At 40.7% G+C, this 23010-nt stretch overlaps 2 protein-coding genes across 10 annotated transcripts in view; both read left to right on the forward strand.

Moving 5' to 3' along the window:
• The window catches only part of LOC120741398 (rho GTPase-activating protein 21-like), a 101089-nt gene extending 89690 nt beyond the window's left edge, over positions 1-11399 (forward strand). For all 7 annotated transcript variants that reach the window (XM_040044289.1, XM_040044288.1, XM_040044285.1 and 4 more), the window contains 12 exons: positions 221-285; positions 379-521; positions 1149-1291; positions 1382-1540; positions 1815-1893; positions 1983-2056; positions 2182-2271; positions 2428-2553; positions 2633-2674; positions 3667-3772; positions 7208-7239; positions 8614-11399. In XM_040044289.1, coding sequence (XP_039900223.1) covers positions 221-285; positions 379-521; positions 1149-1291; positions 1382-1540; positions 1815-1893; positions 1983-2056; positions 2182-2271; positions 2428-2553; positions 2633-2674; positions 3667-3772; positions 7208-7239; positions 8614-10317 — 2763 coding nt within the window. In that variant the 3' untranslated portion in view covers positions 10318-11399. The remainder of the gene's footprint in view (positions 1-220; positions 286-378; positions 522-1148; positions 1292-1381; positions 1541-1814; positions 1894-1982; positions 2057-2181; positions 2272-2427; positions 2554-2632; positions 2675-3666; positions 3773-7207; positions 7240-8613) is intronic.
• A 3746-nt stretch (positions 11400-15145) lies between these two features.
• Positions 15146-21687, forward strand: LOC120741400 (apolipoprotein D-like). 3 transcript variants are annotated; one of them, XM_040044294.1, is made up of 6 exons: positions 15238-15275; positions 15566-15635; positions 18340-18455; positions 18541-18662; positions 19288-19373; positions 20353-21687. In XM_040044294.1, the coding sequence occupies exons 3-6, from the start codon at positions 18345-18347 to the stop codon at positions 20580-20582; spliced, it is 549 nt and encodes a 182-aa protein (XP_039900228.1). In that variant the 5' UTR covers positions 15238-15275; positions 15566-15635; positions 18340-18344; the 3' UTR covers positions 20583-21687. The 3 variants fall into 3 exon arrangements, with proteins under 3 accessions (XP_039900227.1, XP_039900228.1, XP_039900229.1); XM_040044293.1 differs by lacking the exon at positions 15566-15635 and having other exon boundaries at positions 15146-15275; XM_040044295.1 differs by lacking the exons at positions 15238-15275; positions 15566-15635 and having other exon boundaries at positions 18339-18455.
• The last annotated feature ends 1323 nt before the right edge of the window (positions 21688-23010 follow it).

Raw genomic sequence — 23010 nt, forward strand, 5'->3', positions numbered from 1 at the left:
TCCCGTATTTGAAATATAAACTCTTTTGAGGACCTAACCAGCCAAATGTTTTGTTCTAACAGTCCTCCCTGTGACACCTGAGAGCTGCAGGTTATATAACGATCTGTCATAGTCTGTAAGGCCGGGCTGAAGGGCACAATTGCACCAGATTCCCGCAAACATTTGTTATCACGTCTCATATCACGCCCTGTCGTTTTTTCCGTCTTCCCTTTTTTTTTAGAATGCCGACTTTACTAGCCACGACCTCATCAGCAGGAAGATCAAAGAGTACAACACCTTGATGAGGTAAGGGTGACATGAAAGCAGGTGAGCGGGGAAGGGAGGTGTCTCATAGCTCATGGGAATTCTCTGAAAGTTTCGTGTCCATGTCTCATGCAGCCCGACTGGCAGCAAGACGGAGCCGTCTCCCAGAACTTCACGCCAGTCGCTAAGGCAGACGCTGCTGGGAGGGAAAGGAGAGACCAAAGCAACAAGCCCACACTCACCCAAAGCTGAGCAGGAGAGGAAGAACATGCACAAAGGTATGAAAAGGAAGAACATTTTATATCTGATAAATAATAAAATTAATTACTAATGCTTCCTTCATTTGTTATGTAAAAGTAGTATATAAACATTTACTACAGTGCGTTGAAGGTGTTTTGATGATGACGATGGAGGGTATCACTTCTGGAAGTAATAACTCATTGTTTTACAGTTAATGTTACTTTAATGCAAGTAAGTACACGTTCAATGAGCTGTGCCTCAAGTACAACACCCGTAGAGCTTGATTCGTGCCTGTTAAAGGTAATAAACTTGAAGATTGTTGCACCTTGTGCCAGAAACTACTCAGCTTAGCAGTACAAAACGTATTAGAGTGGCAAGAAGACTGCAAGAAAACAGTCAGTATAGTTCTGTATTCATATCTGGAGCATCACAATAATCCTGACAGTCGAATCCATTCTGCGCTTAATAAATCCTGTATTTGACAGCATTTGGATCCAGATAAGAATAAAAGCAGAAGTGCTCAGGATTTACACACAGTAGCTAAACATCAATCATATAAAAGGAGTTATTGGATTTTACTACATATCCTTAACTTATCCTTCTCAGACATGTTGTAATTAGAAGCTACTATTCACGGTATCCTGTGTGTTGTCCTGTGTGTGCAGATGACACCAGCCCTCCCAAGGATAAAGGGACATGGCGAAAGGGCATCCCAGGACTGATGAGGAAACCTTTCGAGAAGAAGCCATCTCCTGGAGTCACGTTTGGAGTGAGACTGGACGACTGTCCTCCTGCACAGACCAACAAGGTTCGGGCTGGTTTTATTCAGTGCACAAACCCAATGTTCTGCTCTGGAATGGGCCTTTTAAAACACGGTCCTCATTCCTCTGTGTTCCAGTTTGTGCCTCTGATTGTGGAGGTTTGCTGTAAGCTGGTGGAAGAGAGGGGGCTGGAGTACACAGGCATTTACAGAGTTCCTGGAAACAATGCTGCGATCTCCAACATGCAGGAGGAGCTCAATAACAAGGGCATGAATGATATCGACATCCAAGACGATGTGAGTGTCCTTTCATTGATCTGCTGCTGCTTTAATTAAACTCTCCTTGAAGTGCGTTTCCCTAATGGCCTGAAGTATTTTTAAAAGCTGCAGATTGACAGGTCTCTTTTCTACATCTTTGTACTCTGGCCAGTGATGGGTAAATCTTTAAAATGTAATATCTATTTATTGCAGAAGCTGGGTAAGCTTGTATTTCTGGATCACAAACATTATGCAGCAGAAAACTTGTTTTCCCAAATGAGCCTTTTGCTAAATTAATTGTGTTTTTGTGCAGAAATGGAGGGACCTCAATGTGATCAGTAGTTTACTCAAGTCCTTCTTTCGGAAACTCCCCGAGCCCCTGTTCACCAATGGTAAGTTGATTCTTCTTGCCATCTAGTGGTTAAAAAGGAGAACTGTCATCTGTAAAATTACTTTTACTTCTTCTTTTTTCGTCCTGCAGAGAGGTACACAGATTTTATAGAGGCCAACCGGATAGAGGACCCAGTGGAGAGACTCAAAGTGCTGAAGAGACTGGTGAGTAGAAGTAGTTTTGTAACATTTAACCTCATTAAAATTGCACAAAATGCAACCAAAAATGCAAGAAACTAAGATGTCAGACATTCAATTTGTGTTTTGTGTAATTTCTCTTTTCCTTACAGCTTCACGAGTTACCGGCTCATCATTACGAGACCCTCAAGTTCCTCTCAGCTCACCTGAAAACTGTGGCTGACAACTCTGAGAAAAATAAGGTATTTGTTGTTGTTGTCATTGTTGCTTTTGTTGTTTACATATTTTTGTTCTTGTCTGTAGTCTTATTTATACAATTATGTAGACCACTCTGTTCTGAGTTACTCAGTTTGGAGACAAACAAAAAAAGAAAAAACTTTTTTTTTTAAAAATGTCAGATGGAACCGAGGAACCTGGCCATCGTGTTCGGCCCAACTCTGGTGCGCACCACCGAGGACAACATGACCCATATGGTGACGCACATGCCCGACCAGTACAAGATAGTGGAGACCCTCATTCAAAATGTGAGTTTCAGTGTTGGGTCACTGATTCAAACATGCACACAAATTTTTTATTTTCTCACGTTTATTTCGTGTCTTGCAGTACGATTGGTTCTTCACTGAAGATGGAAATGGAGAGCCAGTGGTGGGTACAGACGTTACTACAATAACATTGTTTTCTTCTCTAAATACTAAAACAAAAAAGGCAGTTTTGGTGAAGTGAGTTGGCAAAAAAAAATGTAGATGGCAAAGAGAAAAAACACTGAATCAGTTCGAAAGCATTGATCAAAAACAAAAACATTGCAGCTCAAAAACATGATTGGTGTTACTACCCAGCTCTGTTAGGAAGGAGGGAAGTAACATAAAACCAGATGGACGTGGCTCAGCCAAAGTATTTATTGCTTAGAGGTTTTCCAAAGGCGAAGAAAAGAGGCAGACTGCAAGGGAAAGGAGGGTTTGTGGGTGCTGCTAAATCAAATAAAAAAGCAAAAAGTGGTAGGACAAAATTTTAGTGTTTTTTTTTTTTTTTTTTTCTTCCACCACCAACAAATCGCTGGTGCCATTCTGTGGCTACTGGATGTGATTTTCAGTTGCATCCTGCAGAATCTGCCCACCATGATTTTCCTAAAAGAAGCACTTTCATCTTTGTAATGCTCCGTTCTCCTATTGGTTGAAATGTGGAACCTCATCAGTGTGAAAAGAAGTAACAGTACAACTGCAGCAATGCTTCCTACCCCAACTAAAACACTCTAGTAGCAACACCACTGTCCCTTGTGGTGTTTCTGAGTATTTCCCATGTGCTGTGTGCTACATGTGAGAAAGGACAGCTTTAGACGCGTAATTCTCCTGATGTTGTTCAGAGTACATGTTTGAAAATTGGTTTCAACTAACTTATGCAGCACCCAAGAAGTTAAGTATGTGTTCTTTCAAAGGATAGTTCACAGTTCCAACAGCAAAGTTAATGGAAGAATGAGGTGCCCAACACCGAGCTGCATTCACTGAACATTGCTATGAAGTTGACCTGCTTTTTGATTGGACGTTGAATGAAGAAAATTAACAAACCAGCAAAAAACTGTTTTACCTTTTATGATGAAAGATACCCAAATCAAATCATTAACTTCTCCTTCCTCCTTTCAGACTGTGTCCCAGGAGGAGAGTGCAGTGGAGTCTCAGCCCCTCCCCAACATCGATCACCTGCTCACCAACATCGGCCGTACGGGCACATCGCAGGGTGAAGTATCAGGTAACACGCTGCATTTTGGCAGGCCAACTCAGTGGTGGGTTAACCTTTCTCTACCCTTTCACCGCTGAGCACTGTGGTCAAAGCTGGGAGGGACCGGTTGTGTTTAAGATTAGAAACAAATGTTGATGATGCTGCTTCTTCCCCAGGCCAAGCTTCCCCTTTTGCTCCTTTGGCTGTTGCCATTAGGAAGAATGGCTAACACTGAGTCCAAACAATGAATTCTCATTCTGGGACGTTACATAATGCCCTTTTGTCAGGTGTCTTTTGGCCCTGCTTTTGCAGCTCTGTAAACTTATTAGGTGTTAGGAATTAGGACATCAGTAAGGGTGGCAGTGTCAGAAGTTACAAGCTTAACAGCACGATTATTGTGGTTGATTCGACTGTGGTTCGCATCCTGTTTTGAGCTTAGAAGACTTTTTATTACCTCAAACTGGGCTTTTGGGGGCCACATATTACATAACAAAAGTCCAAATTTTCATCTTAATTCTGACCATTTCAAGAACTTAACTTCTGTAAATAAAACCCCACGTAGCTCACCTGGTAAAAAAACATCTTTATTCCAATTTATTCCAAGTTTTGTGCACAGGGAAAAATCATGGATTGTCTTAATTTTTATTCCTTGGTTAAGTTTACACCTCTTTAAAGATCCGTTCGTTGATTCTATAACCCGGCGTGTTATGCACTCTACTGCGAAAGGACACCTTCTGCTGAGACACACCAGCAGCTTTGACAAAACGGCATTATCTGACAGCCCCGATATGAGAACAGGCCGGTCCAAATCCCTGTGTGGGATTCAGTGGGCAATTTATTTGCATCCCCAAAAGGATGCAAAAAATTGCCTCCCTCCTTCATTTGCTTTAAAATCTATTCCTCCTTTTCGGTATATGCTAGCCTTTTAAGCAGTTCTTTTTAAACAACCTTCTGCCCTTTTTGGTACCCCCATTTCCCCCTCTTTTTCCTGCCTACTGTTGCACTAATACGGCATGTTCTTTGGCACGTCAGAACTAGATGTTTTTACAGTAAAAGGCGACCTCTGATTCCTCTGTCTCTAGTGAGGCTCTGTCGGGTGTCCTAACGGCTTTCCCAGCATTCACACATACTGATCTTGACACAGGCCAAGTGGGAGGAGTCTATCACACCATGATGTCACTGATGGACTCTATAATGTCTGTGATGGACAGCTGGAACTGTAGGAAGAAGGAGGATTGTTGCCCGCAGTGTAGCTGCCTAGTCTGCAGGAACCCGCAGCTCTATTAAGAAATGCCAAAGAGAGAGAAGAAAACAAAACAAACAAACAAACAAAAAAGTTAATCAAAGAAAGCTTGATGAAAAGGGGAAGCGAAGCGGCAACACGGTACTGTACGGTGTCCGGTTTTCTATCAGAGTATACCTAACACAGGCCGGTGCTACTGTCTGAAAGGCTCTCCGCTGTCTCTCCTCACTGTCTCGCAAGCTTGCCAACAGGAGAGATAGCATGGTACGGTTTCTACGTCACTGGTCAGTGTGCACCTGCATATTGTGCCTCCATCTGTATTGTAAGGGGTGTATAGGGGGGCTTGGCTATGTCACACAAACACAAATTTTAGCTAAGGGACGCTATGAGTGACAGATTGCAGAGCAGGTGAGGACTGATTATAGGTTTTCCTTGCTGACACACTCATTCTCATGTAGTGTCCTCTCTTCTCATATAGCTAGCCCCTCTGTGACCCCCCCGTCACCTTCATTTCTTTTTTTCTTTATTTGGTTTCTTCCATAGATGTTTTTTGTCATCACTGTGTCAATGTGTCTGAGACCTCATATCATCTCACATTGCTTCATTGGCAAATTTGGTATCAACCTGTTTTGACAGAAATGGATCGGTAACATTGATCTCCAGTTAGAAGCTTAAACCATATTTGTTATTTTAATACTGAAGTTTAATTTTAGGCTTTTTTTTTAAAATAAGGTTGACAGTTACAAAAAAACATGGCTAGGAAAAGGGCTGTCACATCATTAGATTGTCACTGTACAAATATTTGTGCTAAAAAGCTTCATGACAACATTATTGCAATATCTGGAAAATCAGAAAAAGAATATTCAGATCATTCAAATTATTTGCAACTTTGTTTATTATGTGTTTATCTCCTTTCTGGCAAACGAATCTTAGTCAGAAAAAAGAAGCTATGACGACATGTCTCCAAAATCTCTATATACTGTGGTTTTATCATAGACTGTATGTAAAAGATGGAAGCAACCGCTGTGAGAATAACTGTTGACTTTTAAAGTTCTGTGTAAAACATGAACTGGGAATTTAGACTTTCACCTTAAACTTGACATGACGAGAGGTTTGGATCTCACTGAAGAACTGAAAATACTGCCCATTCATAAAATAGTGACCAGTCAGTCAAAATGAAGCCAGACTCTATTGTCCATTTTACGCTACATGAAATCATAATTTACTGTATGAACATCAGCTGAACACTGACTTTTTAAAGAAGCAATCTCAGTCTGTGCTTGCTATTTTAAAAGTACAGGTAATAGAAGCCTTTTTGGTGGCTCTTGCATTTTTTATATACAGTCTATGGGTTGTAGCTAGCTAGCAGTTACTGTGTCATCAGGAGGCAATCAACATTAATGTGCAGTGCTCCTAGCATGTGAATGATATGAACTGGGTCATCTACAGTAACAAATTACATGCTTTTTGGACAGTTTCACCTCTTCATGGCTTTGAAAATGATAGTAAACTCAAGTATTTCTTAACCTAAAGAAACTTTTTAAAACCTAGTTGGATGATCTGAAAAGTAGCACAAACCACAGAGATTAAGACACGTGAGAGGTTGACACTTGCAGTGACAATTACAACAGAAGCATTTGTTCATAATTCATACAGTGCAGCCCAAGAAATTGTTGAAAGTATCAGGAGAAATCCTCATGTGTGGCCACTACCAATTTTTTTTTCTATCAGAAAATGCTACCACAGGACCACGGTTTCATTCCTGGATAACAAATCGATCACCATCCTCGTGTTGCATGGCACGTCATCTGCCCCGCTGCTGTTCGTTGCAAAAGTTGCACTCAGAATCACCAAGAGGAGCTTTGATGGAAATAGCCGTCAGCATCTTCTGTGGGTTTTCTGACACCCTCTGGTCTACACTTAATTAGGAAACAATGTCATGTCACATGTCATGTCACATGTCACACATACAGACGTGGACCTGAGTGTAACGCTGAGCTCATCTGTCCCCGTGTGCAGCATGGCCTGTTGTCCGCTTGTGTTTGCTCTCACCTCTCATCGGTCTCGTCTGGTGTTTTTCATCATGCTTCTTCTCATCAACATGGTTCTTTCTCCTCCTTTGTTTCCTGTCACACTCATTTCCACACGTTTAACCCCCTCTGTGTGCTCACCTGTGTTGTTAAATCATCTAACGTGTTTCTCTTTTTCTCTTCTACCTACAGATTCCCCAACTAGTGACTCAGCTAAATCAAAGGTGAGTGTGTGTCTCCAGTGTCTGATGGTGTGGGATGAGAGGAGGTAGGAAGAGAACAGATGATATAAACTTACTGCTGAAGGCATTTTCACCTAATTTAATTTAGAGCAGCATCTTGTTTACTTGTTCTGATTTTCTGCCTTATTCCCGAACAGTGAAAAAGACTAATTTGTGGTACTCACAACACTACTAGAATACATATAAGAAATTAAACAGCAACATCTGCAATGTTCTCATTAAGAGACGGATGTGGTGCTGGACTTTGTTTTATGGTTCAAAGACAGCCTGTCAAAAAATAAGGAACGTTAAAAAGATAATTTGGTGTTAAATACCAGAGGATCAGAAAGAAAGATTGTAAACACAAAACTTAAACAAATGACTGACCACAAAATTTGTTTGGCGTTTGAAAACATGCACGATTGCTGTCACAGGGTGCAGGGATTTTGTACTTCAAAACACCCACAGACCTCACTGTGAACAGTTTTCACTCATCTGTTGCTACACACTGGGCCTCATTCACAAAAATTAAAAGATCACGTGGTCCCTGTCCTCCACCTGCTTGTTTCATTTTCTTCTAGTTGTGGTTCAAAGGGCTCCACATCTGTTATTGCAGCCCAGCTCTCTCAGTTTACCCGAGGAGGAGGTGTGCCGCTTCCGGCTTTCATTCACCAAAGTCTTCCTTTTTTGCATTTTGCAAGTGTTCCGTTTTACAGCAACTTCATTGCTTTCTCAGTAGTTTCTGGGAAAATCTTTGTCCTGGTGAATAACAAAAAAGTTCACTATGAATCTGATGGTAATTCAGAACATTTGTCTGGACATACAAGTGATTGAGGCCCATTGTGTATTCTCAGTGCTGTGACCACACATTATTTGACCCTCACATCCACAGTGAAAACGAAACAATTTCCATGGTTAGATGGTTAGCGAGTTGGAGCCATAAAGGCTGCTGTGCATCAAGTCTTTCGTGAAGTCCTTCTCGGGGACATCCTGGATTTAAAACTTGTGGCTGAGGAACTTGGGAGTGTTCAACAGCTTGTTAGGATGTAGGAGGGAAAAAAAGGCAGATGCTTTCCATCATTGCACTGCTGTTCTCTTCAGCTTCAGCCGCGCTTCAGTTCATGCTGTGCTGCTGCTTCTGCTTCTGCTTTAAAGCCGGCATGAATCAGTACTGTGCTCCCTGTTTATGATGCTGCTAATGTCCCTCTTTCTGTCTACTTGTTTGTCTGGTGCTTCATGGGAACAGGTGGAGTACAGACTTGAGGAAGGGGGTTGGGGTTAAAAGTTTCTGTGTCGTCTTTTGTGTTTCTTAGATTCAGCAGTGCTCATTTTGTTCTTCTTGTGCTCTTTCTTTTTGTTCCCCTCTCCTCTGTGCAGGGTTCCTCAGGGAAGGATCAGTGCAGCAGAGACCTCCTGGTCTCCTCCATCTTTGCTGTAGCCAGCCGCAAAAGAAAGAAGTCAAGGGAGAAGCCGCAGCCTAGCAGCTCAGACGATGATCTGGATTCTGTATTCCTCAAGAAGGAAATCTTTGGCCAGAAGCCAAACCAGCAGACCGAGGCACAGGGCGAGACTCGTCCCAGCCCTAACACCAAACCCAGCACGAAGCAGCAAGCACGGACAGAAGAGAGGAAGGAGAACGGGAGGACAGTGGAGCTCACACCTAAAGCTAAGAGAGAGCACCGAAACTCTTTATTCCTGAGGGAGAAGATTACCCCCAGACGCTCCTCACCTTCACCTTTACCTTCCCCAAAGATTTCCAACTCTCCCAACATCAGCTACCAAACAGCTCCTCAGGGAAAATCCTCATTGTCAGACCCTCCGTCCCAGCTTGATGAAAACACCTCAGACCTTGGGACCATGAGCTCTGGAGCATCAGTGCCACGATCCAGACCGAAAAAGTGGATTGCGGGAGTGTCCCCTGACCTGCCAGCAGGAGCCGCTCTGGGAGCAGGTGCGGGGGCGTCCGCTGGCGCAGAGGTGAGCTCTATCACCTCTGACTACTCCACCACCTCCTCTATCACGTTCCTGACTGGAGCGGAGTCAAGCGCGCTGAGTCCAGAGCTGCAGGGTGGCGAGGAGGCAGATGATGAGCGCAGTGAGCTCATCAGCGAGGGACGACCGATGGAGACAGACAGCGAGAGCGACTTTCCAGTTTTTGCTCCAGGCGGCGGCAGCAGCCAGTCCACACCCTGCCCAGCGCAAAGTCAAGAAAAGGCAGAGGCCAAAGGGGGCAGTGCTATCGAAGGGGGCACCTCACCAAAACTGGAAGCACGGCGGCTCTTCCCAACACACCGCATGATCGAGTGCGATACCCTCTCAAGAAGGTGGTCCCTGAAACAGAAAACAGACAGTGAATCATCAGTCGAAGGGGCTGCTGGCAGCGGGGAGCGAAGCGAGGGCAGGGCGGAGTCTTCCAGCCGGTTGTCTCGAGTCCTGGAGGTGATGAAAAAGGGCCGATCCACGAGCAGCCTCAGCTCTTCTTCGCGCAGTGAGTCGGAGCGATCCGAACCAGCCTGGCACCTTAAGATCACAGAGAGGCTCAAGTTTAGGCTACGAACGTCCGCTGATGACATGTTTACTCAGAAGAACCGATCTCCCGACGGTCGCAGTAAGAAAAAGAACATCCGACGGAGGCACACCATGGGTGGGCAGAGAGACTTCGCAGAGCTGGCAATCATCAACGACTGGCGGGAGCAGGGTGGGGTGGACCAGGCGGCCGAACTCTCAGCTCTAGACCCCCTGAAGCCTAGATGCTCCTCTCAGGACTTATCCATTCGAGACTGGATTGCGAGGGAGCAAAGCAGAGGCTCCGAGCAAAGCAGAGGCTCCGAGCCAAGCGTCGAGGTTGCGCCCAAAGCGGTGCCTGAGGATGATCACGCAGAAGTGCATGAAGAAAGACCTCCCGAAAGACCTCCACCTCCACCGCCTTCGGATTCCCCTGGGGCTCAGCCTCCAGCCGGGGAGCACATTAACGGCAGAGGGCTGCAAAGCAAAAACAAAGGCTCCTTAGGGGACGACGCTCACCCACACAAACTCTCTGGAGCGCAAGTTGTCCGCTCACGGTTCTACCAGTATCTGTGAAACGGAAAACAAAAAACAAAACCGGGATGAATGTGTACGTGTATGAATGTGGGTATTTTAGCTGAGGTTACTGCACAATATTTTTTCTACAAAGTATACTTTATGTATCTACTGTACATACTTATTATGATTGTTACTGGAATTCGACTGAAGAGATGTCTAACACAGACTTTTCTCCTGTAAGATCGAACCCAACGAGTGCAAGAATCTGACTTTAATAGGACACGATGACAAATATAAGGGTCAACTCGAGTATTACTGAAGAAAGCAGGTGCAAGAGTTTTTTTTAATAAGGAATCATGACTCAGTTCTTCCTCTTTGGAGCGGTATGAAGAATGTATTACACTTTTTGGACTAACATGAGTTGCTTGTGACAATAATGTCTTTTTCAAAACGGCATGTCTGTGTTTTTCTCGGCTGTACTTGAAGTACGTGGAAGTAACTGAGGGCTGCTTTCTGAGCTGAGTGCTGTGGGAAGTTTATTTTTTTCTTTTTATGTTTCTTGTCGTTTTATTTTGTATTTTCACAGCACACTCAAAACAGCCAGATATTAGCTTGAGGAACTGGGGGATTATTATAGTTTTATGAAATAAAAGACTGAGAAAACAGTAATAAAAGCTGATACTACAGTATGTAATGCTTGGTACAGTAGTTTTGTGAAGGTATAGTCCAAAAAGTGAGTTTTTACATACGAAAAAAAGTGCCTCTTTTATTTGTTTTGTTTTTAAACTGTTTTTATGGATGGTTGGAAACACAAGGAGGGTTGTTTTTTTCTTTTAACCTCACAGGCATTCCAGATTTTATCCTGTTTTTAGTTAAATTCACAGCAGCATCGGAGCAACATCGGATTTTTATCGCGGTAATGTTTCATTGTAGTTTTATTTCAGTTTTCCACCCCCCCGGGTTTTGCAGTAAAATGGAACGGGTGCTTTAAAAAGCTGGGAGAAAAAAAAAATGTTTGAAACTGCATGAGACAATGTTTGCTGAAGAGTGAACATCTCGCCCGTGTTTACAGAAAAACATGGGCGCAACACCACCTCCTCCCCTCAACAAACACTGGAAATAAATAACCTTTATTTAGACCCTCGTCTCTTTGGCGTCATTGTTGTTATTCTCAGAAAACATCTGGGAAGAATAATAGACCAGATTTTTTTTGTCCAAACAAATATATTTATTACAATAAATCGCATATGTTTTTATCAAAGCATTGTGTTGCTCTTCAGATTTGTATGCTTGCATCACGTTGAAATATTACAACAGCCTGATTTAAATCACAACAATCATGACAGCTGTTGTAATGCAACACCAGCTTCAAAGCTCAGGAATATACAATGATCTCTTGGCTTACTTTCCTGCTTTAAACAGATGGGGTGAAACTGACAGGGATCGTAGACAAATGTTTCTTAATTTTGATGCCTTCAGGATATAAAATTCTGCCTCATTCCAAGAAGTTTAAATAGAAATCTGAGATCAGTTCATGTGCTGCAAACAATATGAAGCATAAATAGTTGCAGAAATAAACAAATTACAAATAACTGACACAAAAAACTTACTGCTCTTGTAATTTACAGCCAAAGTTTGTAGATTTTCCTGTTTTATAACAAAAGTCATAATTAGGGTGGCAAACCAGAGGCTCGGGGTCCAGAAGCAGCCCACAGAAAGAAAGGCTTTGGAAAACGTGAAGGAGGGTTTTACAACTTTTCCTACTGATGAAGACCTCATCATTGGCCACTCATACTAAACAAAAGTAATTTAGTAAAGAGAAAAGTTCCTGTTTTTCCACCATGTGAACTACCAGAACTTTTTCCTGTAGTTTAATAAATTGATTCAAAATATTAAATGTCAAAGAGCCATGCTGACAGATTGCTTTCATTAACTACAGTAACTTTTCTTAAAAATGCAGAAAACCTGAGACATATGCTGAAATTCAGTTAAATAATTAGCAACATGAATTATTATCATATTAAAGATTGTATCTTTTAAAAATAGGAATGTATATTTTTATATTTTTATTCTCGACTCTTTTATATGACTTAATCCTACAGAATAAAACAGAATGAAATTGTAGGATAAATTGCACAGTAAACCAAAAGGATCTGATGAATTTTAATTTTTTTGATTTTTCTATTTTTTCTTCTGAAAAGAACTACTTTCTTTTCTGGCCCATCTTTTGTTTTCTCTTCCATTATTAGTTGGGAAGAACTAATTTGGAAAGTGAAGCTGTTCGCGGAGCATGAATTTCAACAAGTAAAACACCAGAAGAACTAAATGAAAACACAAAGGATACTGTAGAATGACCACTCGGTAGCTTTCCTTATCAGCAGCTCAGCATCCATCACTTAGAACAACACAACAACGGGTACGACAGCTAGGAATAAACTACTAGACAGCCCTGTCGCAAAAGCATATCATATGGCGTAAATCCACAATACCCCACGGCTCAATGTAGGCACTAACATAACCCAGTATATGACAGATACTACTTAGCTCTCTGCTTTTGTAATGATCAGAGCTGATCAGAGTAAAGGTTTGAATGGGTGTCATTACCCTGTCTTACTTGGCTAGTTAAAAATCTACTTATGTGGTTAAAATCAGAATAAAGTTATATTAACAAATACAGCATGAAAACTGGTTTAGAGGATTAAACTGCTCCTGAAGAATTTCTTTTTTTATTTTACTCATTTTTTACTAGAGTGAGATGGAGTTTGTTTTCATTATGAAGGACATTTTCATTCACTATATTTACTCTAATGCCTCGCGATTGTTTTTCTTCCCTTTCTTCTTTTTTTAAACCTAGAATTAGAAGGCTGGAGTTTAGGACGCAGATACAAATGACACAAATCTGCTCATTTCTTGATATGTGTTATAAACAGTGTTGGGACTAACGCGTTATTAAGTAACGCGTTACAGTAACTACGTTATTATTGTGGTAACGAGCACGGTAACTAGTTATTATGCCAAAATCAGGAACGCGTTACTCGTTACTGGGATTTAGATAGGGTCGTTACTCGTTACTTCGTGTGGTGGCCATCGCGGAGCTTCCACAGATTCAGTAACATTAGCAAGTGGTGGAGGCCAGCAGGTGGATGAAGGAAAGGGGACGCAGAAGGAAAAGAGACCCGAGGCGGCCGCCGGTCCAAGTGTGAACTGAACTTCAGGTAAGAAGTTATGACCTGCAGTCTCTCTGGGTCAGATATGAACCAAGTTTAGGTGGAGTTTATTTTCGTTATTCTGACTTTTTCCGTACTGCGTGCTAGCTAGCATGACGGAGTTTCTATACAGCTGGGTGGGTGCTATGAAGTTAATGATGTTGAACTTTATTTTGTTCATAAGTTATTAGAGTTGCCAACCGTCCCGCCTGGTATTCAGAGAAAATATTACGCGTTTCTTATTGAGGTGAAAAGGAACAGTTTGTCCCGTAATTCAGCTACAATGAAAAAGGCACAAAGCTGGAGTTATTCTGTGTCTTTGCTGCAGCTGCCTCTTCTTCTCTCATCCTCTCACCCTCCCTCTCCCGTTTCTACTTCAATCATGAAAACTGATCAATGATCAGCTGATCGGCTCTCTTGTTTGTTTATCGCTCACTTTACGCCAGAAAGAAGAAACCAGCGGATGTCGCGCTAAACAACAGCAGCACGTTTAAGCTTGATCAGCTGTTGTTAGAATTTATTTAATATTAATTTCTAGTATCAGCTGATGTTTGCTGGAGCCACAGCTGCAAAAAAGCTGCTGGTCATGATGTCGGTTTGGTTATCTGGTGAGAGGGAAACATGAAGATGAAACCAGGAGATGTCCTTACTGGATCATCAGAGCTGAACAAGTGATGGAGAAACAGGTTTACCTTTTAGGTGACATGAATGAGTTGAAGGGAAGTTATGAACTGTTTCTGAGAGACAAATAACCCCAGGATCCTTTTTTAGGTAGCTGACAGCTGGTAACTGTGCAGGTGCGGATCTAGCAAAGTGTTGCCAGGGGGGCATGTAGGGCATTAACAGGGAGAGGTGGGCACAAGGAAATACTTTTCTTTCTTATTCTCATTTAAAATGTCTAGCTTTTAAAAAATAATTATCTGAATCTTACAACAAACGATTGATAGATTGATGCATATATACCATCAAAACAGTGTACATCACTGTCACAACAGTGTTTGTTTTCATTCAAAGGCTTTAAGATTTTTCCTATAATGGTGGGCCAGTCTCTAGTCAAAATACCCGGGCCAATTTTCTGTCCCAGTCCAGCCCTGTATGTAGCTCATCTGCAGTCTGGTGTTACCTACATCTTCCTATTCAGAAGGCAGAATTTCAGAGTTCTGAGTACAATCGAAAGCACCACGACTGCAGTTTTTGTGTTGGATGTAAAAGGCGCACATGACTCTGTGACGTAGGCTAGAATCATGGCAACAGTCAATGACGGTCCAGGCGTGGGATTTCTCTCGTGGAAATATGCACATTATCTTTTCCTTTCTATTGGTAGGTGGCACAGTGCACTTGTGGCAAGTAAGCAAGCTAGAAGACTGGCAACGTTATGGAAGCAACACATTAACAAGAGAATTCTGAGTAAAACCAAAGTTACTTTCCCTAGTAACTAGTTACTTTGAAAGTAACGAGTAACTTGAAGTAACTGAGTTACTTTTGAGAGAAGTAACTAGTAATGTAACTAAGTTACTATTTTAAAGTAACTTACCCAACACTGGTTATAAATAAATAAATAAATAAATAAATAATGGCTTATTAAATGTCGTTTCCCATCACAGCACGGCAGTACTCACGGTATCCATGGCAACTCTATACTTCCTGTTCCTGGGTGACATACCGATGAGCCTCACACTTCCGTAATCAGCATACATAAGCTCTGCTTCGCATGACGTAACGTAAAGGCGAGCCCGTGTTTTTCCGTAGAGCTGGAGACATTCACTTTATGCAAGCCTCCACCTGACCTGACGCCTGTGCACCGCTCAGGTAAGACAGAGTTATTTACTTTAATAAACGAAACGAAAAGAGCACCGAAAGAGCACCTATCTGAAAATGGAAGATGGCATGCGTTTATTTGGCAAGGTTTTTTTTGGTTTTGTTTTATTTATTCAATTTTTAGATAACAAAACAAAAGATTATTTTATACGGTTTGATCTTCTTTTCTTCTTGTTGGTTTAACCGTCCGTTGTCTTAGATGAGAGTTTACTGTGATTTTTCTTTAATAATATTCTGGAGTCCCGTCTTTGGATATATTTCAAATATTTGCATTCTTGTAGCACTGAGAAGAAGCAGCACCTGAGTCCTACAGGAATTTGTTACGTGACACCAGAAGAACAGGTGTAACAGGTGCGACAAACAACCTGTTTGCTTTCCGAAACTAAAACACCGAGCAGCAGAGATTTTCTCAAGTAAAATAAAGTAAAACAATGCAAACAATTACAAAAAAGCAAGTATTGTGTATACATGGTGTCTACCATTGAAAGTTAAATTCTTTTTACAAAACAATAATGTTTAAAATATTTACTTAACTTTGAAAGCTTTTAAACTACTAAAAACAGCCATGCTGTTTTGTGTTAAAACAATACCCTGAACCTGTCATGGGCTGGACTCTCACTAATACTACTTTCTGTTTTTAAACCACATTAAGTCAGGGTAACATTCAATCCTGCCCTGACTCTTACGTGACACATCCCTGCTTTATTTAAGCAAACCCAGTTCTTGTAAAAATCAAGCACACATACTAGTAGAATACTGCCTCTATGTGGTTGAAATTTTCATTACACTTGAGAGATTATTAGGCTCTTTGGCCTAGATTGAGTGGAGGGAAGCCGCCAAAGAAGTCAGCTCAGGGGAATATTGAGAAGTTCAATATGTAGCCCACTAAATTCTGTTAAATAAATAAATAAACCTCAATCATACACTATGAAAAATTGCTGAACCCTTTTGTGGTGATCTTCATGATGGTGTAATTTACAGCCCACAGCACATTTAAACAGACAAACATTTTTACATTCCAGATCTAAAAAACAACAACAACACAGTTTCAAAATAAATGAAAGCTGAAAAGTGTGTTATGTCGTGTTAGCTAATTATTGTGGAAAGTAAAATCACAGTGATTTAGTGATCGACAACATGGGTTCAGAATTCTCAAACTGATTCATCCCGTAAATCACAAGACACTGTGCTCGCCTGCATAAGCTCCCTTTGTAGGATAAAATTATTGGTAGTAAATGCCAGCCATTTAAGCCAAAACCAATTACCAATAAGAATAATTATCATAAGAATATGCTTTAAAACATGTCAGCTAGTGCAGCTGTTTACATCATGAGAGTTTTCAATAATAGGTGGATTGTACCACCTGTTAGCTAGCTGTGTACACAAAGGTTTTATAATCTAGGGTCAATAGTTTTGGTCAAGTGTTCACATATATCTCTTCGTCTGTTGCTTTATATCTTATAAACCTGGGGCCCGGCTGTTTGCTGCCTGTATCAGTGTTATTCAATCAGTACTCATGTGAACATACAGTGCTGTGAAAAAAGTATCTGGCCCCTTCCCGATTTCTTAAGTTTGCACATTTGTCACACTTAAATGTTTCACAGCAAGTAAAGTTTATTATTAACTAAAGATAACTTGATTAAATACAAAACGCAGTTTTTAAATGGTGATTTGATGCATTATCCAGACATGATTACTGCCAGAACAGTTGAATCAAGAAATTACTTGAATAGAATCAGTTAAAAGATCTCGAAAAGCAACACGTCATGGCTCGATCTAGAGCAACTCAACGGAAGATGAGAAACAAAGTCATTGACATGCCATCATCAGTCTGCAAAGGGTTACAAAGCCACATTGAGACCATTATCCACAAATGAGGAAAACTTGGAACACTGGTGAATCTTCCCAGGTTAAATTAGTCCAAGATCACTGACTCACCCAGGAGCTCACAAAAGAACCCAGAACAACATCTAAAGAACTCCAGGCCTCACTTGCCTCAGATAAGGTCAAAGTTGCTGATACAGTTACAAAAAAAAAGTCTGGACAAAAATAGCATCTATGAGAGACTTCCAAGGCAAAAATTACTGCTGAACAAAAAAGAACACATTTACCCCCCCAAAAACCCCATCATGATTCCCAAAACTTTTAGGAAAATATTCTGTCCACTGACAAGACAAAAAATGAACTTTTTGGAAGTCTTGTGCCTTATTATGTCAGATCTAAAACTAACAAAGATTTTTATAAAAAGAAGATCATACTAACATTCTAACCCAATTCTGCTCTCTAGCAGAAAATCCCGAAGGATAATGTCTGACCATCAGTTTGTGCCCTGAAGCTCAAAAACACTTGGATTATACTTAAGACAATGATCTGAAACAAACCAGCAAGTCCTCCTCTGAATGGCTCAAAAATATAAAGAAATAAATAAATGAAGGTTTTGGAATGGGCTACTTAAAATCTGACTGAGATGCTTTGGCATGACCCTAAACAGGGCTGTTTGCGCTCAAAACTCTCCAGTGTGGCTGAATATAAAAAAATCTGCAAAGAAGAGTGGGCCAAAATCCTTCCAAAGTGTATGAGAGACTCATTGCCAGTTATCACAAACACTTGATATGCAGTTCTTGCTGCCAAGGGTGACACAATCCGTTCTTAGGTTAGTGTTAGAGAGTTATCTCTGGGATGCTGGTGTGATAACTCCCTCAGGACAAGGACTCGGATCAGAGAGTGGGGCCCAGAGAGTGCTTTCCAGATATACTTTAATGAACATTAACTGATTCAACAGCAGGCCAGTAGTACAGCAATTGGCATACTCGGTGAGAGTATGTGAGTGGTTCTAAATAACAAGAAAACAGGGAGAGAATTACTTTTTAACATAGAGCCAGATAGATCTGAACATTTTTTTTCCCTTAATAAATTAAATTACCATTTAAAAAATGGATTTCAGTATTTCCTGCAAATACTGTACTGTACAGCCTGCTGTATTAAACTGCCAGTGGACAAAATGGATGAGCTGTAGGTGCAAGTCTTGTGTAACATACCTTATCATATCCTAAAGGAACCATGTCTGCTGTCTACCTTCTCCTCCTGCTGGTCCCCACAATCTCGGCTCAGACTTTTCGCTTTGGTGCCTGCCCTACTCCGAAGGTGCAGTCTAACTTCAGCCTTCAGTTGGTGAGCACAAACAGTATTCTGTGTATACATACATAAAAAGTAAGCAAAGAGCTGTACAGAAATGATTGCTCATCTTTATTTACAGTACCTGGATAAGTGGTATGAGATTGAGAAGCTGCCTGCTTCTTTTGCCAGAGGAAAGTGCATTGAAGCGAATTATTCCATAAGGAAAGATGGGACCATCCGAGTGTTGAACTCTCAGGTTGTGTAAGTAGTAAGCAACTTGTGGTTTGCTAAAGGAAAACACCACTTTAATTGTAACAGGCGATAACATGGCAATTGATTTTCATTATGTTTTTGCACGGACGACCAGTCCAGCCACTACACTTCTCCAGCCCGAACGACATTCCGATGTCATTGCTGTATATCCTGGTGGTGTGGATCAGTGAATCGATGTTTTATTATTGCACCTGTGTATTTGCTGTATCAATCTGTACATCACTGAAAAAACAAACAAAGACAAAAATCCTTTCACCAAACAAACCTCAATATTGGCAACAATGACGGGGTTTTTTTTTTTTTCCCCTGCAAGGTGCAGTTCAGGGTGTGGATTTAACGTGTACACTAGGCACCTTTCTTCTTATGTATTGTACGAGGAGAATGAAAACAAACCTGTGACATGATTAACATCTTGACCCTGAACTGTTGACTGAAGGCTCGGTGGCGGCACACCTCATGTGGCGTTTGCTGTAATGACACAGGGTGCTTGCTCGTGCTGAATGTTGTTGACAGAAGTTTGCACAAAGGAAAGAGATTTTGTCTAATTTGCTGTAATTGATTGTGGTAACAAGTAATTTGCTTGATAAACTCATACAGTATCTGTGTGTCTCAGGGGTGGTAAAAGGGAGTTTATAGAAGGGACAGCTGTGGTTCCAGACCGACGAGAACCAGCTAAGCTTGGAGTTTCCTTCTCATATTGTAAGTATTTTGTTATCATCCCATTTAAATCATAAAGTACTCTTTCATCATTAAAGGGCAAAAAAAGTACATAACTTATGGCATTTTTATTGGACCGCATTAAAAATGACCATAAAATCATTCTCTGTAGCGTTGGTAGAGATAGATTGTGGTTCTTTAGTGTAGTAGCTTAAATATTCACCTTGCAAGCAAAAGATTTGTGGTTTAATTCTAGGAGGGTTTGGGGGTGTGTCAGGATGAACAACTGGTGTAAAAACCTGCCAAATGAGACATGTGGAACCAGCTGCTGTGGGAGCCCTTTGTGAATAAGGGAACAGCTGGAAGTAGTTTCAGTGCCAGTGACCTCTCAGAAACAATTTGGTGCCCCTTATTTAGGGCTTTGAGAATGCCAGCAACCAAGAGATGGCAATGTCACACAGTTGACCAAAAACTGAATATTAAAGATGGAAGGAGTAATCAAATGTAGTGGTATACCATTTCACAACCTCAAGTTTAGCTGGCAAATTCATGTTTAAAAAACAAAACAAAACAAAAAACTAACAAACTCATTCACCTTTTGGATCGGATGATAGCGCAGATCTGCAATTTGCAGCCAAGGTGCTAAGTGTCATCCATAACACTTCACACTAGGACACATTAGTGCAAGCTGGAGATCATTAGTCAACAAGTCAGCAGGATAACAAATTCAAATTGGAGACATGATCCTGAGATGACCAAAGGTGTCACTGTATGCTCTGTTTGACATCTAAATGCAGCAAAGGGGCAATGTGGACCAAGATCTCACTGCAGCTGTATGGATCATTAGACATCATATATAGTGGCTTTGTCATTTTACTTTTTATGGCTTTGTATTTGGAGTAATGTATATCATGTTGCATCAATTCTGCTTTACAAATCTAAATCATTTGCAAACTCACCCATATAAAAGTTTGCTATTGTCTGTATTTTATCTTTCTGTGGCTGTGCTTTCTGTTACCAGTTACACCCTATGGCCCATACTGGGTGCTGGAGACAAACTACACCAACTACACCATTGTGTACTCCTGCACAAACATTCTGCGCATATTCCACGTTTACTACGCCTGGATTCTCGCACGGTCACCCTCCCTGCCTCCAGAGACGGTGCATTACGCCAAGAAGTTGCTGACTGATAAAGGAATCAATATTTCCAAGATGACTCCCACATATCAGAGCTGTGGAAATATTTAGGAACTGACAGAGAGGTTCATTCTTTAAAGGGTTTTTCTGTTTGTAGAACTAATTATTTATCCTACCAGCCATGAAATCATAGTACATCTGTTACATTGTTGTTTCTTTTTATTTCATCATTGTTTTCATCATTTTAATTTTGTCATTTGATTACAAAGTGAATGGATTAAAGTAATATTTTGAGATAAAATTCATTTGATAATTAAAACATTTATATAGTACATATTCTTGCAAATAATTAAATACTACATCTGTAAAAAAGTGATTGTTTTGCATAGTAATTAGTCAACGAAAATAGCAACATCCTTTTTATATTCTCTTTTATTATTTACAACAATGAGCAAATCAAGCTGTTCTTGGTGATGGAGCAAAAAAGAAACTGTGGATCTGTTCTACTTAAATTAGAGCTGTTTTTTTGTTTTTTTCCATTTGAACTGGAAATAATCTATTGAATATACAGTCCTGTCTCACAGTGATGCAATAAATGATTCTATGTGCAACTTTAAATACTGATGAAATTAATCAGAATTCACTGATGAGTGGGTGACAACATCAACACTGTGCGGTGAAACAGAAGATGAGAAACTAAGTGTACTCCTACTGTGACTTTCTGTACTCTTACAGGGTCTTCTCAGGAGTGGACATTGCAGCAAATTCACTCCAAAGCCAGACTGTGCATTGCTCAGAGAAACTGCAAAAAACCCAAGAGCTACTCTTCAAATTCTACAGGCCTCATTTAGCGTTACGGTCCTGGGTCGGTGACCCGGAGTTTTGAGTCTTGTACTTCTGTTTTCTTAGGATGGTTGTGTTTTGAGTTTTTGGTTTCCTGTCCTGTTTCTGTGCCCCTTCCCATGTTCCACACGTCCGTTTTATTTTGATAGCTCTGTCCTATCTGCAGTGTGTCTAGTTTTGGTTTTCCTTATCTCGTTTTTTGTCTGATTAGTCCCAGCTGTGTTTCCACCTGTTTCCTATCTCCTCGTCTTCCATCCTGTGTATTTTAGTTCTCAGTCTTTACCCGCTGTGCTGTGTGTTTTGTCGGCCAGCCTGTCTGTTTAGTTTTCAGTTTAGTTATGGTATTCAGCAATAAAGTCTCTGAGAGTCGGCACTTTGGGTCCTATCTTGCCTGCACGCAGCCCTCATATGTTAAATGTTAATGTTCATGACAGAAAAAAAAAAAAAGACTGAACTAATAGGACTTTTTGGGAACGGGTGCTAGGAGAAAGCCTCTTCTCTTTAAAAACAACATGGCAGCATGGCTTAGGTTTGCAAAGTTGGATCTGTACAAAGCTCAAGACTCCTGAACAATGTCGTTTGGACACACAAGACCGTAATGAAGATGTTTGGTCCTAAACCCACAGCTTCACATTTTTTATTTATCTTTTTTAATATTTTTATTGAGAGACAAGTGTACATTAGTTTACAATGACAATACAATCTGTTCCCCTCACATATTTGTTAGTTTTTCTTACATGAACAGATACAATAATACACACACACACACACACACACACACACACACACACACACACACACACACACACACACACACACTTAAATAACCTAAGAAGAAACCCAAAACAAACACACAGCTCCACATTTGGAGAAAACCAAATACAAGATATCAGCACAAACACCCAGAGGTGGGACCAAGTCATTGTTTTGCAAGTCTCAAGTAAGTCTCAAGTCTTTATCCTCAAGTCTCAAGTCAAGTCTCAAGTAATGTCAGGCAAGTCAGAGTCGAGTCTCAAGTCACTGGTGTAAAAGTCCAAGTAAAGTCACAAGTCTGAAACTTTGAATTTCAAGTCCTTTCGAGTCTTTAAAAAAAAAAAAAAACGAAAAAATAATGTTGCAGTTATGTGCTAAATGTAAATATTAGACCATGTAATTTTTAAATCTGTGTTTTTCTCAACACATGACAAAATAGTGAACTTAGAAAATATACACAAATTGTGAAATTGCACCTCTTTAAAATGCAGCTCAATTAAACCTAGCTCCAAGAATAATTTTCACCGACAGTTCTGAGATAAGCTGCATGTTATTCTTGGATGCGCTTGTAGGACTGGCTTTAAAATCGCATGACAAAAATATCATACATAAATAAATGATATATTTTTTTAAAATATCATTTAAAAAAAAAAAACTGCATCACCAACGTAGCCTGGAAAACATTTGCTAGTTAGATGAAGTCAGCTATCTCATCGTAGCATATTTATAATTACACGGTTCTTGGAGTGAGTGCACACACTCATGAAGTTTAGTAACTTCCGGTCACTGCAACAAGCCCAGGTACAGTTTACCGACGGATGGGTGCAGGACCTTGAAATGCACCGTGTAGAAAGTAAAGACCATCGTACGTATCATAAGTTTACCAGTCTCACAAATCGTCGTCATAAATACACATTCATTAACCGTTTATTAATAGGACCTT

Source organism: Simochromis diagramma, unplaced genomic scaffold (assembly GCF_900408965.1).
Source record: "Simochromis diagramma unplaced genomic scaffold, fSimDia1.1 OVJJ01000602.1, whole genome shotgun sequence".
Lineage (NCBI taxonomy): Eukaryota > Metazoa > Chordata > Actinopteri > Cichliformes > Cichlidae > Simochromis > Simochromis diagramma.

Bases quoted from the DNA above. Each gene is read 5' to 3' on its own strand.
- LOC120741400 (XM_040044293.1), top strand. From the start codon at position 18,345: ATGTCTGCTGTCTACCTTCTCCTCCTGCTGGTCCCCACAATCTCGGCT. The intron at 18,663-19,287 runs GTAAGTAGTAAG...TGTGTGTCTCAG, and splicing joins GTGTTGAACTCTCAGGTTGT to GGGTGGTAAAAGGGAGTTTA. The intron at 19,374-20,352 runs GTAAGTATTTTG...TTCTGTTACCAG, and splicing joins TGGAGTTTCCTTCTCATATT to TTACACCCTATGGCCCATAC.